Source organism: Castanea sativa, chromosome 6 (assembly GCF_040712315.1).
Source record: "Castanea sativa cultivar Marrone di Chiusa Pesio chromosome 6, ASM4071231v1".
NCBI lineage: Eukaryota > Viridiplantae > Streptophyta > Magnoliopsida > Fagales > Fagaceae > Castanea > Castanea sativa.
In genome coordinates this window covers 35,191,290-35,213,592 of record NC_134018.1, presented here as the reverse complement: position 1 = coordinate 35,213,592, position 22,303 = coordinate 35,191,290, and the positions used below count along the sequence as shown (strand labels likewise).

The 22,303-nt window shown below is 34.3% G+C and overlaps 2 protein-coding genes across 2 annotated transcripts; both read left to right on the top strand.

Annotated features, from left to right (window-relative positions):
* Nucleotides 1-7: 7 nt before the first annotated feature.
* On the top strand, nucleotides 8-5,408 carry LOC142640432 (protein THYLAKOID FORMATION1, chloroplastic). Its single transcript, XM_075814529.1, has 5 exons — nucleotides 8-379; nucleotides 1,004-1,271; nucleotides 1,804-2,020; nucleotides 3,841-3,956; nucleotides 4,990-5,408. Exons 1-5 carry the CDS (start codon nucleotides 181-183, stop codon nucleotides 5,081-5,083), a joined length of 894 nt encoding a protein of 297 aa, XP_075670644.1. The 5' UTR covers nucleotides 8-180; the 3' UTR covers nucleotides 5,084-5,408.
* Nucleotides 5,409-13,487: 8,079 nt separating this feature from the next.
* On the top strand, nucleotides 13,488-13,832 carry LOC142639856 (uncharacterized). The gene has a single exon (XM_075813992.1). The coding sequence runs from the start codon at nucleotides 13,488-13,490 to the stop codon at nucleotides 13,830-13,832; it is 345 nt and encodes a 114-aa protein (XP_075670107.1).
* Nucleotides 13,833-22,303: the final 8,471 nt, after the last annotated feature.

The window sequence follows — 22,303 nt, the reverse complement described above, 5'->3', positions numbered from 1 at the left end:
TACACTCCTCGAAAACAAAACTTTCAATTTTCACACTCACTGGATAAGCCTAACTTTTCGTGGACCTCTTTCGCAATTTTCCCGAGAAAAAAAAAAAAACCAGATTAGTGATGAACCACATTTTCCCGGAAAATCACTAACTATATACAACACGCTCTTCTGTCTCTCCCTCTCTCTATAATGGCGGCTATTGCCTCATTGTCGTTCTTAGCAGTAAGTCAATGCTCTGAGAGAAAAGCAACCGTACCGTCTGCTCGTACTTTGGCTTCGAATTCCGAAGCGTTTTGGTTCCGTACCAACTTTTCTTGTCACTATGTGGGCGCGCGATCTTCGGGTTCCGCTTCTCCTATGGTTATTCATTGCACGTCCGTCTCCACAGGTTATTTTCCCTATACTCTGCTTGGTTGCTAAGGAAAATCGAGTAAAAAAAAAAATGAATAGAAAGTGAAGTTTTAGTTTTGTTTAAGCTCGAGTTAGTGAATATTAAGTAATTACGATTGGTTTGGTGAATTGAGCGGTTTTTTTTTTTATTTAATTTTTTTGGGGATTACTAGTAGCTGGGATTACTGCATTTGTGCTTTCATTAATTTACATAATTGTAAATAAGTTCAACTGAAAAAGTCACTGTAATGCACATTTTTTTTTTAATGCAATTAAGCTTGGAGTTAATTTTATCCATCTTTGAAAATAGTAGGATTGGGAACAAGAATGAATTTTGAGTTTGATTATAGGCAGAAGACTCATTTGCGAAATCTCGTATTTATTCGATTGAAACAAATGGAACGTTGATGAAACATAACTAATTATAAGGGCACTCTAAACTCTAAAGTCCTTCCGGAGATTTCATTTCCAAAGCCACAAATTTTAAATTATGTCAAGACAATATTATATGTAGGTTGAAGTTATTTGCTCTAGGTGCCTTTGTTATTTTTAGTCCAAGTAAGAAATAAAGATCTTAAAATCTTTGTTGGCCATGATTTTTTTTTTTGTTGCTTGATTGCAGATGTGCCCACTGTGTCTGAGACAAAGTTGAATTTCCTTAGCACATATAAGCGACCAATTCCGACTGTGTACAACACTGTGCTGCAGGAGCTGATTGTCCAGCAACATTTGATGAGGTACAAGAGAACTTACCGTTATGACCCTGTGTTTGCTCTTGGTTTCGTTACCGTGTTTGATCAACTCATGGAAGGATACCCTAGTGATGAGGATCGAGATGCCATCTTCCAAGCATACATAAAAGCACTAAAGGAGGATCCTCAGCAATATAGGTTTCTCATCTTTCTCTAGTGAATCATTCTGTTTCCATAATTATAGATTTAATTTTTAAATTGCGACCAGACGAAGCACCAGTAACCTTATTAAGCATAGAACACCTTGAAATTTAGTAATTATGGCATGGTTGGCTGCTAAGATTGTGATCTTGCAATATCTTTCTTCTGCGGGTATTTGTGTGTAATTAAGAGAAATCAAACTAAGAAAATAGATGAGTCATACAAACAGCATGCTGTAAATGTGTAAAGCTCTAGCTAGAGGACGAAAGATATGGCAAGTGAATAATAATCCGTCTGAGAACCTGAGACGGATTCTTATAAAAATTAGAGGCCCCACTCCATGTCTTGATTACATGACTAACATCAAACTCCTTTTTTCCTTGTCTGAAGATTAATCGTGGAAAGAAAGTAATCCTTAATCAATATTAAGCTTTTGAGCATTTGTGTTGTATTTTATGAAGTTCTTTCGCATATATATGAGAAGGATTCTCAATCTTATGGTGAATTTTTCCTATGCTGTGCACTGCAGAATTGATGCACAAAAGTTGGAAGAATGGGCTCGGGCTCAAACTGCTAGTTCATTGGTTGAATTTACATCCAGGGAAGGAGATGTTGAGGGAATATTACAGGACATTGCAGAAAGAGCTGGGGGGAAGGGGAGTTTCAGCTACAGCCGTTTCTTTGCTGTTGGGCTCTTTCGTCTTCTTGAGTTGGCAAATGCAACTGAACCCACTATTTTAGAAAAGGTTTGAGAATTAAGTTTAACCCTAGGATCTTAACCTTGTTTTGTGCTCAAAGTTTCCATCAGCTTTGTTTTAGGCTATTGGGATTTATAGTTTTCACTTTTCCACCCAAAGTGGTGGAATTTTAGTGCTGCAAGTCACAAATAACAAAATGAAAAATCTATCTGTCATAATATGATAATTATAGGCTTCCACAACTAAGAAACACTTCATATGCCTCCTGGTGGACATAAGATGTGATATTTATGGTGCACATCAGATATTATTACTTCAAAACTGCTAGTAGTAGCATTTATTTTTGTAGGGTATATCAACCCTCAACTTTATTATACTTATGTGTTCAAGTGATAGCTCAATGGTAATGGCATCCTTTGTGGTGCCTCATGTTTGTGGTTTGAACCCCACCTCTCCTTGCCTCACTATCTATAAAATAATAATAATAGTAACAAAATAAAGAAGAACTACATAATTCTTACCTGCTGTGATGGATGATGGTGTAAAAAATCTTGATTCCAAAAGGGCATTTGGCATTGTAGCCATATTTTCCATATAGTAAATTGATTCTTTTGTGAGAGCTTAAACTTTATTGAATATGATATAATTGTCACATATGATTCTGTCGGTGTGTAGATGTGGCTGTACGTGACGTAGGACAAAAGGGCAACTTGTCCATGTGTGTTTGTGGTGGGTTAAGGTTTAGGAGGATTTGTGGAAATAGGATCTAGGGTTGTTGTAGAAAGGGTTATGGGGTTGTATTATGTATTAAAATGTTGATGAGTTATTTTATGGTTTTTTGGTAGAAGAAAGTATATGGGGGGTTTTAGAGTTTCGATAGGTAAAAGAAGGGGCTTGATTTGGTGTTATAAGGAAGAAGGAAAAAATAAAAAGTAGTTTTTATGGTATTCTAACCACAGTACCCAAAAGAAGCAGAAGGCTAACATGCCTCAATAATAAATAGAATATTTTTATTAATCAACTCCATATATTGAATACATTGAGCACAAATATATTTAGACTCTTTCTCTCTTTCTTGTACTAGTAGTATTAGAACTGCTAGTAAAAAATAGGACTCCTAGTTTGACTTGTAAATTAAAAACTTAATAAAAGACTAACTTGGATCCAAAGAAAATAAAAACTAAGAAGATACTTAGTATCCATTTGGAATCCAAACGCACCCTTAGGATCACTTAGAAAATTCTAGACTTAATTAAGGTACCAAAATACCCTTGATTCATAGGAATTACAGAAGTTACAGATTTTCCCAACTATTAAATTGACCATAACTTAAAAAATAAAACCCAAATAATAAATTATTTTAACCCAAAAAGACTCATACCTAAACCTTTAAAACCACACGACTTTTTACTTCGATTGGACTTCACAGGGCCCCTTAAAATAATTCTTGAATAGGTGAATTTGCAAAGTGATAGCAAATCAATCTCCATTGTTGCATAAGTAGGGGTGGGTAAGAGGCGTATATTTGTGGGGTAGAGAAACATATTTGGCTTCATTCTCATCCTGCTAATGTGTTGGCATTTTTCAGCTATAAATTTTTCTAAAGTTTGTAATTAGGTAAGTTTTAACTAAAATTTTGGTTTAGTTTCTGCTAACTCTGTACTGTGCCCTGTGTATCTGCCACTGAAATCTTTTTTTTTTTTTTTTAAAGATAGCTGAAGTTCAGATGAAAATGACAGTTAAAACTTGGAGCCAATATATATATATATATATGTGTGTGTGTGTGTGTGTGTATATATATCATTATCATTTAGGAGTGGGGTTTTGACTAATGGTTTGACAATAAATCTCTTGTTGCTTTCCGACAGTTATGTGCAGCCTTGAATGTTAACAAAAGAAGTGTGGATCGGGACCTTGACGTATATCGCAATTTGCTTTCCAAGCTGGTACAGGCAAAAGAGCTGCTGAAGGAATATATGGATAGGTAAAAACAACACTTTAAATTTGTGATACTATATAGTCTTGAATTTGGATCTGGATTCTTAAAAAGTTAAAGGAATGAGAGTGATATTGAGAATATTAGTAGGAGTAGTAGTAAATTAAGGATGTCATATTATGTGAACTCTGTCTGGAAAGAGTAAAATAAATATACAAAGAGAAGAGACAATTAAGGTTGTTAAGCATAAAAAGACATACATACCTTTTCTTTCTTTTTTTGAGAAAATATAAGATCTGCAGAGAGTTGGGAGTTGCCACAAAAATGGATATATATGTTCATATTAAGTTTTAACAATGAATGATGTTTAGGTATATATATATATATATATATATATAGAGAGAGAGAGAGAGAGAGAGAGAGAGGGAGAGTATAAAAAGCAAACAGAAACGAACCTGTGTGGAAACAGAGACAGAGATGAGAATGGAGAGAATTTCTTTTTCTTTGCTGCAAAGTACGCATGACTAGGTACTTCTCTTGGTACTTGAGCATGATAACTATACCTACATCCAGATTGGATAAAAGTCTTTGAATTCATAAATTAACAAAACTGGAAAATGGAACAGTGTTATGTTATGAACCTTTTACAAGGATCAGAATTTCCAAATGTTGTCCCAGCATAAAGCAAGGTAGATCCAATTGCAATCATTTTTTTTTGATAGGTCCAATTGCAATCATACTTTAGGCTTGAGGTTGATTGAATTTCCAAAATCTGATAAAAAGTCCTTTATAGTTAAATTACATGACACCACAAGTTGGATTTTGAAATTCAAGTCCTTATATTACTTGGGCCTTTTTTTGAGTGCAAAGTTTTTGTTTGTTCCATTTTGGTTTTGCCTCTTGCCCTTTCTTCAGGGTGCAAATGGTTGAGTTGGGGTGGGGGGGTTGGGGTTGGTCTTAGGTCCATACTAGTCACTAACAAAAGAATTAATTTATGCTGTATTGTTCTGCTTAGGGAATCATATACTTACTTTTTGGTGAATAAACCCTAGTATTTCTTTGCAATGATTTTGGCTTTCAGGGAGAAGAAAAAAAGAGAGGAAAGGGCAGAAACACAGAAGGCTAATGAGGCCGTCACAAAATGTTTGGGGGTTTACCAGAATGCAGGCCAGTAGTTCAGTTTGTGGTGGTTCCTCCATTTGCTTTTCACACGCTATGAAGCTTCAAACCCCTAATTTGTTTGAAGTGGTTTCAAGGTAGAGTTCAAGTTTTCACAGTTCAGGCACCTTTCATCAGCTGGTTAGTATGCATTTTTAGCATGTTGTTCAGAATGGTGATACAGGCTACATTGACCATGTCCACATATACATTTCTCCTTAAAACTCATCTTGTTTCACTTCCAAATGTATTTCATAATTCATAACTGTAATACTTATAATGCATATAAATTGGTATTGCCCTTTGTAATCTACATTTCATAAGCACTCTTTCTCTCTCTCATCTCAACTTTTATTTTTCTTCTCTTTCTTGAGATGTCCATCATTGGTTGTTTATTCCACAAGATAGTGAAGTCTTTTCAGATTATATTCTGTTTTTAAGAATATTATTTCTGAGAATACTCTACCAAAACAAGTCTATGATGCCCCCATTTGGAAGAATTCCTGATGGAACCAGTTAACAATATGATCCTTGTAATTGCCAAAAGCATCATGTCACAAACAATGAAATAGGTGCAATAAGATGGCTACTGAATAGTTCTTAACCAGAAACAATATTGTGTTGTTGGGGGAAGACCACCTTCTAAAGGACTTGACTTTCTTTGGTGATGGAATTGGACAAGGCAATCTAAAGAACTTCCTCAAAATGTATCTCATGCATCTTATATATGCTTTCTCCTCAGATCATGTGAATCCCACACAGTTATGGCCATAGTTATTAAACTTGGCTCAAACATTTACCCATCTATGAGTCAGGTTACTAGGTCACTGGTTCAACCAGGGTGTTATTGGTCAAACTGCAAGGTCAAATAATTTTTTTTTAAATAAAAAAAATGTGTGTGTATATATATATATATATATATATATATATATATATATATATAAACATAAGTCTAAGAAATCAGAACATAAATATATAAATTAAAAAAAATAAGCATATGTCTAAATTAAATATAATTATAATTTAAAATCAAGATTTCATAATAATAGAGTAGTCTTTTGATAGGATGAGAGTCTTGGAGGTAGGTAGACAAATAGTGGAGTGCACTTTTTTTTTTTTAAATTCATTAGGGTTTCTCCTTTTTAAGTTACCATATTATAACACATTAAACATAAAGAAGTCAATTAAGTGGACCTATAGATGTAATTTTACTAATTTTACAAACCCAATTAGGTTATATAAACTAATCCAGGTTACTCAGGTCACCACAAACCCACTAGGTTTGATTGGATTTGATCGGGTCATATGCAGAAATGGTCCATTTAAATACCTGAACCAATCTAAGTGCTAGGTCACTAGGTTTCCACTCTGACTAGCCGGTTCGGTCTGGATTTAATAACTATGGTTATGGGGTTTACACTGTAAGAAGAGAATGTATAAGATAATTATTGCAATATCACAAAAGTGTACTATTTCTTCTCATCATAATTTTTTGTTTGTATTAAGGCATAATAAACATAGTTTTCAAGGCTTTGGTTCTTGGTCAAGGTGGCTTTGACCATCATCTGTAAAAAAATTTTTTCAAAAATGTCACTTTGAATTCTACATAAGCCACAATGATATACTCTTTATTAAACCAGATAATAAATATTTGTAATCTCTCTCTCTCTCACTCTCTCTCTCTCCACTCAAACAATGTTATTCCCCTAAAAGTCACAATACATGGTAAGAGTGTGCAAAAAACCGATAAAACAAAAAAACTGCCCGAAACAAACTGAACTGAGCCCAATTTTTCAGTATGCTTCGGTTTCGGTTTGGATTGCTTGAAACCGAAATATTTCGGTTTCAGTGCTGGATTTTTTCACCTCGAAACCGACCGAGGTGAAAAAAAAAATATATATATATATATATATATATATATATATATATATATATAAGTTTAAAACATAATAGTGTGAGTAGCTTAGTGGAATGACAACGTGTTTCAGCATCTTAATCACAAGTTTGATCCTTTGAGCTACCCTTTTTGAGTTTAAAATTTTTTAAAACCTTAGCATCTTATAAGTTATAAACTTATACCCTAATAGTCTACAACCCTCATTCTAGCTGCCCTTCCCCAATTTTCTCTCCCTACATACCTTGCATTTTTTTTCTTTTTTTGATATCCACATAACGTGATCTTATTTTTCTCATTTCTTCCAACATCAATTCTCTCTCTTGGTTTCTTGCTATGGGTATGTCTTCTTGACTTTGTTTCTTCTAGCAACGATTCTCTCTCTTGGTTACTTGCTATGGGCACGTCTTCTTGATTTTGTTTTAAAGAAACTCTGTAGCTGCTACCTTTTGTTTCTAGCCGCCCTTCCCCAATTTTCTCTCCCTCTCACAAACACATACTTTGTATCTTTTTTTTTTTTTTTTTTTTTTGATATCCACATACCGTGATCTTATTTTTCTCATTTCTTCCAACACCAATTTTCTCTCTTGGTTTCTTGCTATGGGTATGTCTTCTTGATTTTGTTTCTTCTAGCAACGATTCTCTCTCTTGCTTACTTGCTATGGGTATGTCTTCTTGATTTTGTTTTAAAGAAACTCTGTAGCTGCTACCTTTTGTTGTAGATGGTGGCTTAATCTTAGTTTGTGTTTTATGTTTTTGGTTGTGTTGCTCTGTATTTTGTGTTGAAAACAAAGTCTGAGTTGGTTTTGCTTTTCTTGTTAGTTGTTGTACTATGATTGTGTTTCAATTATATCTCTGTTTAATGAAACAAATTTCTTCTTTTTTTTTTTAATTGCTTTTGTTTCTAACATCCCAAACACCGAAACCCGATCGAATGGAACCGAAATTGAATGCAATCGGTCTGTTCGACATCCCTTCCTTACAAATCGGTTTCGGTGCTCAAAAATTAAAACTGAAATTTTTGTTTCGGTGCAAAAATTGCATTCAACACTGACCAAACCGAACCGATTACACCCCTAGTACATGGTGTTCTCATCAAAGTAGTTGTGCCCTAGGATAGCCAAGTTTGGGTAGAGCCAAAGAGGGCCTTGGTGTGGATGATGCAGATAACCAACCCTCGTGTTTCTTTCAAATGACATCAAAAAAAGGGAGGTGGACTGAGTTGAAGAAGTAGAGCTTGTAGAGAGCAAGATCGAGAAGTTAAATGATCTTGGAGCAGTGAAAATGGCATTGACAGGACTATCGAAGGGGGTGTAATCGGTTTTAGTAGATGTTGATGTGCTTCCACTGTATCAAATAGCTTGTTTTGGTGGGCGCGAACCCTTTCAGCTATGTTTCTTACTCACTAATTGACATGTTGGTATGGACAAGGTCAGTCCCATACCATCTAATCATTTGGCTATTGAGTCTTCTCTACTTGATGAGGTTAATGCGTTTGATAACAATGGTTAGCGGGTGGACAAGATTTCTAAGAGAAAAAGGGTACATGCAGGGTTGAGATTGTTTATCCAAGCTTTTGATTGAGGGCTCATCAAGTGGGTTTCTTTAAAGAAAGTGTTTGGAGCCCAGCTAAGTTTGATCATGGTTATTGTAATTAGGAAAATTGATTCAGTTTGATCATGAGTAGCTGGTATTACAGTTGTATGGTAGTTAGTTAGCTAGTATGGGGTGGATAGCTAGCAGAGTTAGTTATTACAGCTGGCAGTAGTTAGTTAGTGGTGCCTTGTAGACTTGTATAAATAGCTATTGATTGTATTGAATCTTCAAGCAATAAGAATAGACTATTTCTTCCTCATCTCTTCCCTAACTTCTCTAATCCATTCCATTCCTAAAGAGGCCCAACTGACCTCGAATCCAGCTATAACAGACTTTAGCAATTGGTATCAAAGCAGGATCATCTTGCAAGTCAAATAGCAGAAACACGATCCCATGCTATCCTCAATGAGTCCATTGCTTTTCTTTGCACAACCTCTAATCACCATGCCAAAGATATTGAGGAAATCCGCAAGATCACCAGCATCCACACTCGCACGCTAAATGAAATGAATCAGCAACTTAGTGCAATCCTATAGAAGCTGAATTATTTAGAAGCAACTAGGCAATAGACCATAAGAAACCATGAATTTTAGTCAAACACTTCAACAGTTCTTGCTATCTCCAAACCCTTGAGATTGCAATTTCCACAATTTTCAGGAGAGGAGCCTACCGGGTGGGTTTATAAAGCCAATCAGTATTTCAAGTATTACAACACTCATCTTGATGAGAAATTGTTACTAGCTTCATTCCATATGGATGGGGAGGCATTAGTGTGGTTTCAAGAAGGTGAAGACATTGGGTTGTTTGAAGATTGAGAAACCTTGATTGAAGCACTACATATCAGGTTTGGGACTACAGCTTATGACGATCCAATGGAAGCTTTAACAAGATTGAGGCAATCAACAACAGTGGTTGCATACAAATCAGAATTTGAGGCCTTATCCAACAGAATCAAGGAATTGTCTCCAAGGCACAAGCTTAGTTGCTTTCTGAGTGGATTGAAGGATGACATCAGGCTGCCAGTGAAGATGTTGAATCCATCTACCTTAAATGCAGCTTTTGGGTTGGCTAAGATTCAAGAAGAATATTTGTTAACAAACAAGAAGAATTCCAAGAATGTTCAAGAACAAATCAGACATTTTATTCTTGGGGCCCCTAAACTGACTACTGGCAATGAAACCAAGATCAAGCTACCAATTAAGAGGCTTTCTCCTACTCAAGTGGAAGAAAGAAGGAAGAAAGGGTTGTGTTACAACTGTGATGATAAATGGTCTCCAGATTATAAGTGTAAGGGGGCTAAGTTGTTTTTGTTGGAAGGGTTAGATTTTGGTCTAGAATTTAACCAAGGGGTTCAAATTATAGAATTGAATGGTGAGTTAGAAGTAGAAGCAGTTTTGCAAGATAGTCGTGTAGAGGAAGCATTAATTACCTTGTATGCTATCATAGGCAATCCTATTCCAGGAACCATGAGGGTCAAAGGCAGAATAGAAAAATAAGGGTTAGTAATTCTTTTAGACTCTGGAAGTACCCACAATTTCATTGATGTGTCCTTGCTTTCTAAACTGCACATTCCTATTGATACTACTCAAGTTCTTGATGTAAAAGTAGCTAATGGAACCATTATCCAAACTCATGGTCTTTGTATTAATGTTTTGGTAGTGATACAAGAAGGGATTGTTAGTTCACATTGCAATGCAAGGGCCTACTGCAGGTGCCCAACAGAGTGTTTATCCAATAGAGATTGAAGCCCTGTTGCAGGAATTCAGTGGAGTTTTTGATACACCAGTTAGGTTACCTTCCTTAAGAGGGCATAAGCACCTGATCAACTTTAAGAATGGAGCACAACCCATCTGTTAGAGACCCTACAGGTATCCATACTACCAAAAAACTGAAATATAAAGATTTTCAAGGAATTACTGAAGGTTGGTTTAATTAGAAATAGCCAAAGTCTTTTTGCATCTCTTGTTTTGTTAGTCAGGAAAGCAGATGGCTCTTGGCGAATGTGCATAGACTTTAGATCACTTAATCATGAGACAATCAAAAATTAAATACCCAATACTTGTCATAGATGAATTGTTAGATGAACTCCATGGTGCTTGTCTTTTTTCTAAATTGGACTTAAGGTCTGGTTATCACCAAATCAGAATGAGGAAGCAAGACATTCCTAATTCAGCTTTTTAGGACTCATGAATGGCATTATGAGTTCTTAGTCATGCCCTTTGGCTTGACTAATGCCCCTTCTACTTTTCAGTCCTTGATGAATGATATCTTCATGTCATATCTTAAGAGGTTCGTACTTGTCTTTTTTTTTTTTAATGACATTTTGGTGTATAGTTAGTCATTGGCTGATCATGTTAACCACCTTAAAATTGTTTTGAGTAAATTAGCTAAACATCATTTGTATGCAAAGAAATTCAAATGAATATTTGCTTGTATGGAGGTAGAATACCTTGGACATCTTATTTCTCGTGAAGGTGTAAAAGCTAACCCGAAAAAGACTGTTGTTATGTAGCAATGGCCTACCCCTACCGATGTTAAGGCCTTGAGGGGATTTCTTGGTCTCATTGGATATTACAGGAAGTTTGTACAGGGTTATGGCCAAATTGCAGCTCCATTAACAGCATTGTTGAAGAAAGATTCTTTTTCATGGTCTGAAGAGGTCGAACACTCTTTTGTTCAACTCAAGTTAGCTGTCTCCAATCCTCCAATGCTGGCTTTACCAGATTCTAACAAGCCATTTACCATTGAATGTGATGCTTCTGGCCAAGGCTTAGGTGCTGTCTTAATGCAAGATTAGAGACCCATTGCCTTTCACAGTCAAGCCTTGAAGGGTAGAAGTCTTTCTTTATCTACTTATGAAAAAGAATTGCTACCCTTGGTGACTGTAGTCAAGAAATGGAGAACTTATCTATGGGGCAAACCTTTCAACATTAAGATTGACCAACAAAGTTTGAAGTACTTGCTGGAGCAAAGAATTGGTACACCAACACAATAGAGATGGCTCACCAAGTTGCTGGGCTATGATTTCATAGTGGAATATAAGAAGGGCAAGGAGAACAAGGTGGCAGATGCTTTGTCTATGAGGGACATAGACACTTTCGAAGAAGATGCTAGCTTATTACAGGTTGTTGATGATGCATGTTCTGGTCTAGTGAGCACTTGTTGTATCATTTCCTTTCCTGCTCTTACATGGCTTGCATATTTGAAAGCTAGTTATGAATCTGATCAGGTGGTGCAAGGATTACTTCATTTAGGGGTGTCCATGGCAATCCGTAAACCGACCCACCCGCCCAAACCGTCCAGGCCGACCCGAAAACCTGCCAACCTGACACCGGTGATGGTCGGAGACAGGTCTCTGCCCCCAAAAATCGACTGACGCGGATCGGATGGCGGGTTTTATTCTTCAAAACCCAATATACCCGATCTGATCGAGGAAACCCATGAAAGAAGGTCGGGGTTACGTAGATCCGTTCAGATTCACCGATTTTCCAGTGAAGGTTTGGTAGTTTTTGGTTAGATCTGGTGAAGATCTAGGTTTTCTTCCTTAGATCCGGCAGTGAGATGAAGATTGTGCTTCGATTTTCACTTTAGATCCGGCGATAGAGATGAATTTTTCGCTCAAATCTGAGCTTGATGTGATGGTTTTTGCTTCGATTTTTGCTTAGATTCGGTGATTTTCGTTCAAATCTGGGCTTGATGTAGTGATTTTGAGCTTCAATCATGCGATAGTGATGAGTTTTTCACTCAAATTTGAGCTTTATGTGATTTTTTGCTTAGATCTGTGATTTTCGCTCAAATCTGGGCTTGATGTGTTGATTTTAAGCTTCGATTTGGCGAAAATTTGGTGATTGTAACTCAGTACGAGGCCGACCGACCTGACTGTTATCCACCAGCGTCCGATCCGACTCGACCTGAGGTCGTCTGCGGTCGGCGGCGGGTCGTTCAACTGTCCACTCGATGTAAGCGGGTCGGTTGCTGGTTGGGCATAAACCCGACTCGGACCAACCCGTGGATACCCCTAACTTCAGTCATTACAAGAAAGAGAGCAAGCTTCCAAAGGCTTCTCTTTGCAAAATGTCTTTTTGTTGTACAAAGGAAGGCTCTATTTAGGATCTCAAGGTGACCTTAAAACCACTATGTTGCAGCAGATCCATAATGGACGCTTGGGGGGACATTCAAGATACTTGAAGTCTTTACATAAACTCCAACAGGACTTCTACTGGCCAGGAATGAAGAAAGATTTGAAGATGCACATTCAGGAGTGTGAAACTTGCCAAAGGTTTAAGATTGAGACTTGTAAATCAGTTGGTTTACTGCAGCCCTTACCTATTCCAGCAAGACCATGGCTTGACATTAGCATGGACTTTGTGGAGGGTTTACCTAAATCTCAGCAAAAGGATGTCATTTTGGTAGTGGTAGATAGGTTCTCTAAATATGTACATTTCATTCCACTAACACATCCTTATACAGCCTCAAAGGTAGCAGCCTTATACATGTAGTTTGTCTTCAAGCTTCATGGAATGCCTTCTTCAATTGTGAGTGATAAAGATCCAATTTTCACTTCACAAGTCTGGACTGCATTGATGAAGTTTCAAGAAGTGAAATTGGCCATGTTCTCTTCTTATCATCCTCAAATAGATGGCCAAACTGAAGTGGTGAATAGAAGCTTAGAGCACTATCTTAGGGCTTATGCAATTGACAAGCCTTATAGTTGGGTGGAGTGGCTTCCATTAGCAGAATATTGGTTTAATACCAACTTCCATACTACTACTAAACTCACTCCATTTGAAGCCTTATATGGCTACCCACCTCCAAGGCTGCTTGATTATATACTTGGCACAACTAAAGTTGAGGCTGTAGATACTCAATTGAAGTCTAGACAGGAACTATTCTTCTTACTCAGGTCCAATCTTGTCAGTGCTTAGGAAAGAATGAAGTTTCATGCTGATAAGCATAGGTCAAAAAGGTCATTCTCGGTTGGGGATTGGATGTACTTGAGGTTACAGCCTTATAGGCAAAAGTCCATTTCCCATAAGACCTTTAATAAGCTGTCTCCAAGGTTTTATGATCCATTCAAAGTGCTACAGAAGATAGAGGCAGTTGCCTACAAGCTAGATCTACCTCTTGGCTCTCAAATTCATCATGTATTTCATGTTTTATGCCTTAAGGCTAAGCTTGGACAGCAAGTGACACCATGTTCTACTCTTCTAACAGTGACCTCAGAAGGTATTCTTAATCCAGGGCCAGTTGTTGTACTGCAAGAGAGGTCCCATTAGCTCAGAAATAGAACTGTCACACAAGTGTTTATCTAGTGGCAGGGAGGAACTAAAGATAATGCTACTTGGGAGAATTTGTATCAACTTCAGCAACAATTCTCTCATCTTGTGGGCAAGGTGCTTTAAAGGAGGGGCAATTGTTAGGAGCCCAACTAAGTTTGATCATGATTATTGTAATTAGGAAGATTGATTCAGTTTGATCATGAGTAGCTGGTATTACAGTTGTATGGTAGTTAGTTAGCTAGTATGGGGTGGACAACTGGCAGTAGTTAGTTAGTGGTGCAGTAAGCCTTGTAGACTTGTATAAATAGCTATTGATTGTATTGAATCTCCAGGCAATAAGAACAAATTATTTCTTCCTCATCTCTTCCCTAACTTCTCTAATCCATTCCATTTCTAAGGAGGCCCAATTGACCTCATATCCAGCTATAACAAACTTTAGCAGAAAGAGTGTGATTATGCATTCTTTTGACCACTATAATTTGATTTCAACTTTTTGAGTACTTCTCATTTGTTTGTTTGTTTTTTTCAAGAATATTTGTAATGGTCTTTCTCTCTCACTTTTTTTTTTGTTTTTTGGGACATTGGTTTTGAATTGGGTTTTTCCAGCTTTATGTTGGGGTCCTCGTGGATGGCAAGAAAATCCATAAATTTCATGTATATATATATATATATATATATTTGGGTTCAAGTTACACCTAATGTAACTCTAAACGATATTACAACAATTAATAACTTATTATTAGATGCGAATTTTGAGAAATCTACCATAGGATTACATTATATTCATATATTCTCCATACTTGCAAAATTTCACGGTGATCAAAGATCAATAATTATGTTATCAATCAATTATTTAAATTCAAGTTTTTGTAGTTTAAAATATTACATAAAAGATGAGTTTATGGATCACATGGTAAATAACATCCGATTGGCATGAAAATTGGCATGCTTCTTAAGCACATATAGAGCATGTAATTCAACGGTGAGATTTTTAAAATATGAATTATATAACAAGTTATTGGATAATGTAACACTACTTAGAGTTACATCAGGTATAACTTCAACCTAGCTTATATATATATTGGGTTTGGTTCAAGTTACGTCACTCAATATTTTTTAATTGGATGTGAATTTTGACAAATCCACCGTTAGATTACATTATCTTTGTATATTCTCCATACTTGCAAAATTCCAAGGTGATAAAAAATTAATAGTTATGTTATCAATCAATCAATTGTTTAAATTAAAGTTCTTGTAATTTAAAATAATGCATAAAAGATGAGTTTATGGATCGAATGGTAAATAACATTCAATTGACATAAAAATTGGCATGAATGTTAAAAACATATAGAACATATAATTCAACGGTGGGATTTTCAAAATATGAATTTTATAACAAGTTATTGGATGGTGTAACATTACTTAAAGTTACACTAAGTGTAACTTGAACTCATTCCATCTACACACACACGCACACACATATATATTAAAGAAAGTCTTCCTTGAATAAACATCTATACAGATAGCAAATCAAATATAAACCTTCACCCATCATATTGATTTAGGGGGCGTCTAGTTCGTTATGATGTTACATTAGGCCGTAATATTATGTTATTGTAATATTATATTAATGTAATCTTAATACAATAATATAATATTACATTTTTTAGGAAGGTGATGAGATTAAGATGATGTGATATATTTTATAGTTTTAAATTATTGTAATGTTAGAAAAAAGAAAATAAAGCAAAAACTTCAATGACACATCATCATAATGTGTATCACATCAAGAACATATCACAACAAACTAAACTCCCAGTATAGGGTTAGACTAGGAAGACCAATCTTAATTAAATCTTTATACTCATAGTAAACCAAAATGGTTATGCACAAATAGGGACGGAGCCAAGACTTGGAGTTAGGGGAGACGACTTTGTTGTTGGCTGTGTGCGATGGCTTTGACTTTTGGCTTTGCTACTTAACTAGCAAGGGTTTTCTTTAATTATTTGTGTGTGTGTGTGTGTGTGTGTGTGTGTGTAGAGTGCGTCTTTTGTAGATAAGGAAAAAATTATTTTGTTTAAAAATTTTTAAAAGGCCAAGTTTTTATTTTTATTTTTATTTATAAAATTGGTTGATTGGTCTTAATTTTTTTTTAGCTTTGCTATTGGTAATTTTTGTTCTTAGGCTAATTTTTTTGGGCCTGTATGTGTGTTTTTTTTTTTTTAGATTTTAGATTTATAAGTTTTTTATTGCATTTAAATAAGGAAAATACTAGATCTACAAACCATTTTCCAAATTGTTTTGTGATGAGTGGTTATCAATAAGTAAAAAAGGTGATGTAATTGTTAGGCCCAGATGCAAATCAGTAAGAATTTGCTACCTCAATAGTATTAAAAAATGTTGTAAAAGGTTTTTTAGTTGTAGAATTTCTCTTAAAATGAGCAATGATACTGTTAAGGAGGTAAAATGTAATTTTATTGAACGAAATTGCTTAAATTAGTACTATATATATATACACACACTACTCCTCCTACTACTATTTTTTAAATTAAAATATAGGGAAAGATAAGCCACCGCTCATCATGTTGATTTAGAATATAAAGATTCACCGGTTAGTTTTTCTTTTAAATCTGTGGGATTTAATATGACTGCAAAAGGTAGAAACCTTCACAGTTAGCATATACCCATGAACACGTATAAAGGAAAACACTACCTTCAAACAAGAAAATAAAGATAATAATTTAAACGACAAGAAAAGTAAATGATTTGAAAAGTAAATAGCAAGGAAAATAAATGACATGAATGTAAAGAGCAAGGAAAGTAAATGACATAATTGTAAAGAGAAAGGGAATTAAAGAGAATGTACTAAAGAGCTAGAATAATAAAAGAGAATATAAAATAAATGAACTTTGTAGATTTAGAATGTATATACAAAAGAAGACGTAAAAGGAATGTATATGCAAAAAAAAAAAAAAAAAAAAAAAAAAAAAAAAAAAAGAAAGAAAGAAAGAGAAAGGGGAATAGAGTAGTAGCTACACTACCCTAGCTCTAGCAAAGAACTTTGGAGGCATACTTATGGGTTTTTGGGAGAAAAAAGGGGCTCGAATTTATGGGTTTGGTATCTATTGTAGAGAGGGAAAATATGCCTAGCAAGAATCTTAGAGAGGTTGGATAAGGTAGGGAATTTTTGTGTATGAAAATTTGGAGAAATTACACCTTACCCCTTTAAACTGTGACCCATTTTACATTTACCCTTCTAAACTATGAAAATGCACACTTATTTCTCTAAACTATTACCCATAGGATGGGATGTAAAGTGTTATATGAGTAATAGTTTGAGCGGTTAAGTGGGCGCTCTCATAGTTTAAGAGGGCAAGTGTTAGGTAAAGTGTGCATTCTCATAGTTTATGAGTGTAAGTGTAAAATGAAGTATAATTTAGGGAGTAAAGTATAATTTTCCCCAAAAATTCCAAGAGGACCACCAGAGGAGGGGTGTATTTATAGAAAATTGAGGCGCACACCTTAATGGTATCCTACTGCCATCTCATCGTTTCTTTTAGAAACTCCTCCATTATTCATTTCCTAATTTTCTGATTTTTCCTTTTTTCAACCTAGTTTTGTGCTACTTTTTGGAGCTATTCAGGAGTTCGGATTTCTTCAAACTAGACATTTTCAAAAAAATTTAGATGTATAGTTTCCAAAGGTTATAGCCTCATCCAATTTGGAGTTATGGTCACTGAGATATTACGCTTAGAAAGGAGGTGACATAGTATAAAAATTTATGTAACACTTTTTTAGAAAATTAATTCCTCCTAATTCGAAGGGGATATCATCAAGCCCTTTTTTTTGTAGAGTAGCTAATCTATCATATTTTAATGTGATCTAGGCCGTTTGCACCCGTTGTGGTTGTATTTGTAAAGTTTATTGCACGAAAAATCCCTAAATAATGCATTTTGACTTGGAATGAAATAATGTTTTTAATCAGGATTTTGATATTTTTATGATATTTCATCCTTCTACTCTAATTTTGGTCTGTAAACTGTTGTTTTAGAGGTAATTTTATGATCTTTAATAAGAAAAAAAAAATATCTTGATCAGATAGTCAGATCTTTAGTTAATGTTTTGACTAGTTCTGGTTCAAGTTAGTTGACGTTGGTCAATTTTTGGGATTTTGAACTCTTGGATCATTAAAATGGTTGATCCAATATCGGATCGGCATAAATAGAATTTTTTTCATGTTATTTCTTATCAAAAAAACACAATTTTAAAAAAATTAGGGCTTAAAGCTTGAATTTTGGCATGCTAATAAAGATCAAACAAAATACAATATCAACAAGCTCTTACCAAAAAAACTGGAACAAATACTGTAGTGAAATTCACAACATTGGTTTATCACTTATTTAATAGGTCCATGAAATGCTCACTCTTAATTGTTTTAAACTAACCAAAAATGTTTTTAACTTTGAAAACACAATAAAACAATTTTTTTCCCAATTATTTTTTTTTATGAAAACAAGTTTTTGAAAACTTAAAACAAAAATAATTACCAAACATAACCTAAACTTGAACTCATTAAACCGTCCAAACTTGCATGAAAAAAGGGTAAGAGTAATAGAAATAGCAACTAGTTTAGTCCGATTTGTTTTTATATATAACTTATTTGACTTGACCTTAGCAAATTTGATGTGCGGTTGTCAAATTTAAGTATTTGTTGTAAAAAAAAATAATAATAATAAGAAGGAGAAATACAGAAAATTTAGAAAGAGATAATATATAGAGCTTTATTATTTAAGTGGTCCACCACACATTACACAAAGCCAATTAATACTTTTCGTCCCTTAATAATTCAAGACTTAAGTAGAGTACTTAGGTGCTGTTCCTTAGATTCACTTTTTAAGATTCTGCCATGTGGATTTTTTTTATAGGATGGAATTGTATTTTTTAGTTAAATAGCCACATGACTAAATCTTAAAAGAGGAACCTAAGAAACAACACCTAAGATACTGTACCTAAGTTTTGTCCTTTCAATATTAGATCTACTGTTACAATGACTTTGAGTACTTTTTCATATAAGTCCATTATACATTTTTCCTAACTATATTTTTACCTAAAACATTGTATTTTTAGTCTTAAAGCTCTACCATGTGAGTTTGTATTAGTGTTTTTTCTTTTAAATTTTTAGGCCATTTACTTATTTATACCTTTCTAAAGTCTAAATTCTTTTTTTAAAGTTTAGCTATACTTTGCAATATAAGTAAATGAGTTTTTGTGGATTCCAGTTAGCTTAATTAGTAAAGTCTCTGATGGTTAAACAAGAGATTTATGGTTTAATTCCTGCCGACACCAAAAAACCGATTGATGTCGGTCTGATGGTACAAAACTATTATCAGGATTAGACGCCATAAGTTAAAACTCTCTTAAAAAAAAAAAAAAAAGTAAAGAATTTTTCAACAAAAGCTTCGTCCATATGCACACTTAGTGGTTTTCTAGGTGATGTAACTTTATTCCATTTTTTATGTATAACATATAAATGCATGTTGTTTTATTCATTTTTAGAATCATTAAACTAGTAGATTTAGGATTAATTTACCTAACTATAAATTTTTAATAATTTATGTATTATTCAACTTTTTATTTTTTAGTGTTTTATTGAAAGAATTGAGAAAGAAGAAATTATAAAACATGTTAACTTTTTTTTTTTAATACAAAAAACATGAAAAAAAAAATACTATTAGGATAAGTTTTACTTGTTGTACAGAATTCGTTTATTGATTTTTGACTTGTGAGGTAATCGCCATTGGAATAACAACTTGTTTTACTCCAAACATTTAATGATCTTTAACCAATTTGAATTTTACTCAACGAAATCAAACTTAAACCTATCCTCCACCCATTTGCTAAGTCTAGTAGTATAGACATTACATATTTATGTCAAAAAAATTGAAAGCGTGCATATATCAAATTGATTAATATAATCTCTTAATCTACTTCTCGTCCATTTTTTGCTTATTTAACTAATTGTATGTTGAGTTGGCATTCAACGTTCAGCTATTAGACTCTCATTTGATTGGGTTGAACCCTAACCTGACTTGTTTTTCAAATCTATATTTCCCTCTCTTCTTTCCTTAAAAGCATGACTATTTGCATTAAGAGCACTAAAAATTTGAAAGCATGCATATTTCAAATTGTCTTTTGTTTTTGTTATAAAAACTTATATTATTCCTAGATTTTTCATTTCTTAAAATATATATACATTTAAAATTCTCGATAATTTTTTATTTTAAAAAACTTCATTCTTCTTCTTCATTCCTCTCCCTCTTTATGCAATCCTTCCTTCCTCCTTTGGCTCATTCAATGGCCACTACAACAATGAATGTGTCTTATTATTGTTTCAAATATTAATTTTATAGTTTATTACAAGGTTTTTTATTTATTTTTTATTTTTTTAGTGTTCTGGTGAATGGGTATGCATTGTTTTGGGTGATGATGATTATTGTTTTTCAACACTATTCATGGCCTCCTTAATGCTATTTGAAATAATAGACTTTTGGAGCTTTAATTTTAGATTTACTTATGTTAAGTCCATGCTTTTGTTGGCTTAATTTAGTGACAAAGTTTTATGTATTTTTTCTTTGATTTTAATATTTTTTTTCCCTTGGAAAAAAACGTATTTGGGTAAAATGTAATTAAGACTAGTCAAACTTGGTCTCAAAACTATATTTTGTGACCTGCAAGTGACCTCAGTGTGACGTATCAGCCCGCACATGACACATGGTAGATAGATTAATGGTCTGTTTGGATATTCAAAAAAGTAGGCGAGTAGAGTAAAGGGAGGGAGAGTAATTCAATTATCTTGTTTGGAAGTTTTTTAAGAAAGGAGGGGAGGGGTTTGGAGGGGTTTCAACTACCTCTAACTGCTCATTTTTAATTCCCTAAATTGGAAAGATTTGAAGGGAGAGTAGAGTAAATAAATTATTAACCAAATGAATTCCCTAATTTACCTTTTCTAAATTAACAAAATTACAAACCACAAAATTAACACATATCCTTCTTTTCTTTTCTTTTTCTCAGTAACTACTAATTAAAAAATTATTTTCCTCCATAATTACTAATTAAAAAACTATGTTCCTCGGTAACCAAACTGACAATCAATTATTTGACTTTGAAAACTTTTCAAAGCATATTCTCATGAATCAAACACAGCACTAGGTATGATACCGAGCAACAACGAGCTCCGAGGCTTTTTACCTTCATTCATGGCGTTAATGCCAAGGCTCTCCACTTTGTCCTTGAAGAACAACAAGTTCACGGGTATGATACCGACCCAGTACGCCTTCAAAGCGGTAATACCCGGACCTGGAATCTCACCATTAACGAGGTTGTTGCTTGGAGGGAACTACTTGTTTGGACCCATACAGGATCCTCTAATGGGGCTCCAACTCGGTTCTGTAAACGTGAGGCTGGTTGATAACTGCTTGTATCGGTGTTTGGTAACTTTCTTTTTCTGTCAAGGTGGTCATATTTATGAAATGGCAAAGTGAAGGTTTTCCAGTACATATTTATGAAATGGCTTTTGTGCTTTTTGATCGATTTGATCGTCAATCTAATCGGTTTCTGCAACAATCTCATCATCGAAAATCTCGCCGGCACGAAATTTGTCGTCACCTCTAACATGATGTTGGAGTGCAGGTCAATTTTATTTTATTTCTTTTGATTTGGTTCTGTTTGGTTTGATGGAAACTGTACAAATTTTCCCTAGAAAAAAACTGATAACTTGAATTAATATTGACATAGAATGTTATTGAAAATTGAGTTTTTATGCTCAGCTGAGTTATTGTTGAAATGTGGAAATTGAAGGGATTGGTGAAATGTGGTGCAGGTATGGGATGGCATTTTCTTGGCATCCAAACAGCCAAAGAACAGATAAAAAAAAAAAGATTTTGCTTTATTAATTAGATAAAAGAAAAAAATTTTCAAATATGGGTAAATTTATCTATTTAAATTATTTCCTCTCATTTCCATCTTAATTTTAAAACATCCAAATAAGAGGAAGGGTTAATTACTCCATTTCCCTTACTAATTTTAAAAATATCCAAACAAGGTGAAGGATAACCATTCCTCTCTATCCTCCTCTACTCTCTTCCCTCTCTAAACTTCCAAACAGGCAATAAGTGAACTAGGAAAGTCGCGACCTACTTGCGGCTAGTAGGTCACGATTGGCATGCAAATAATAAATATTTTATTTTTTCTTGATTTGCTTTTTCAGCTTTATCATATAAGTTAAGACTTCCACCCTCTGCTTCTAGGACATGGATAGAGTGTGAGTTGAGCTTATAAGACTAAAGAAACCATATACACATCTCAACTTTTTGTTTGAGAGAGATCTACCCATTCCTTAGAGAGAAATGCACTCCTTTACAATTTAACCATAACAAGTGTGTGAATATATTCTATGGAATCTATGTATA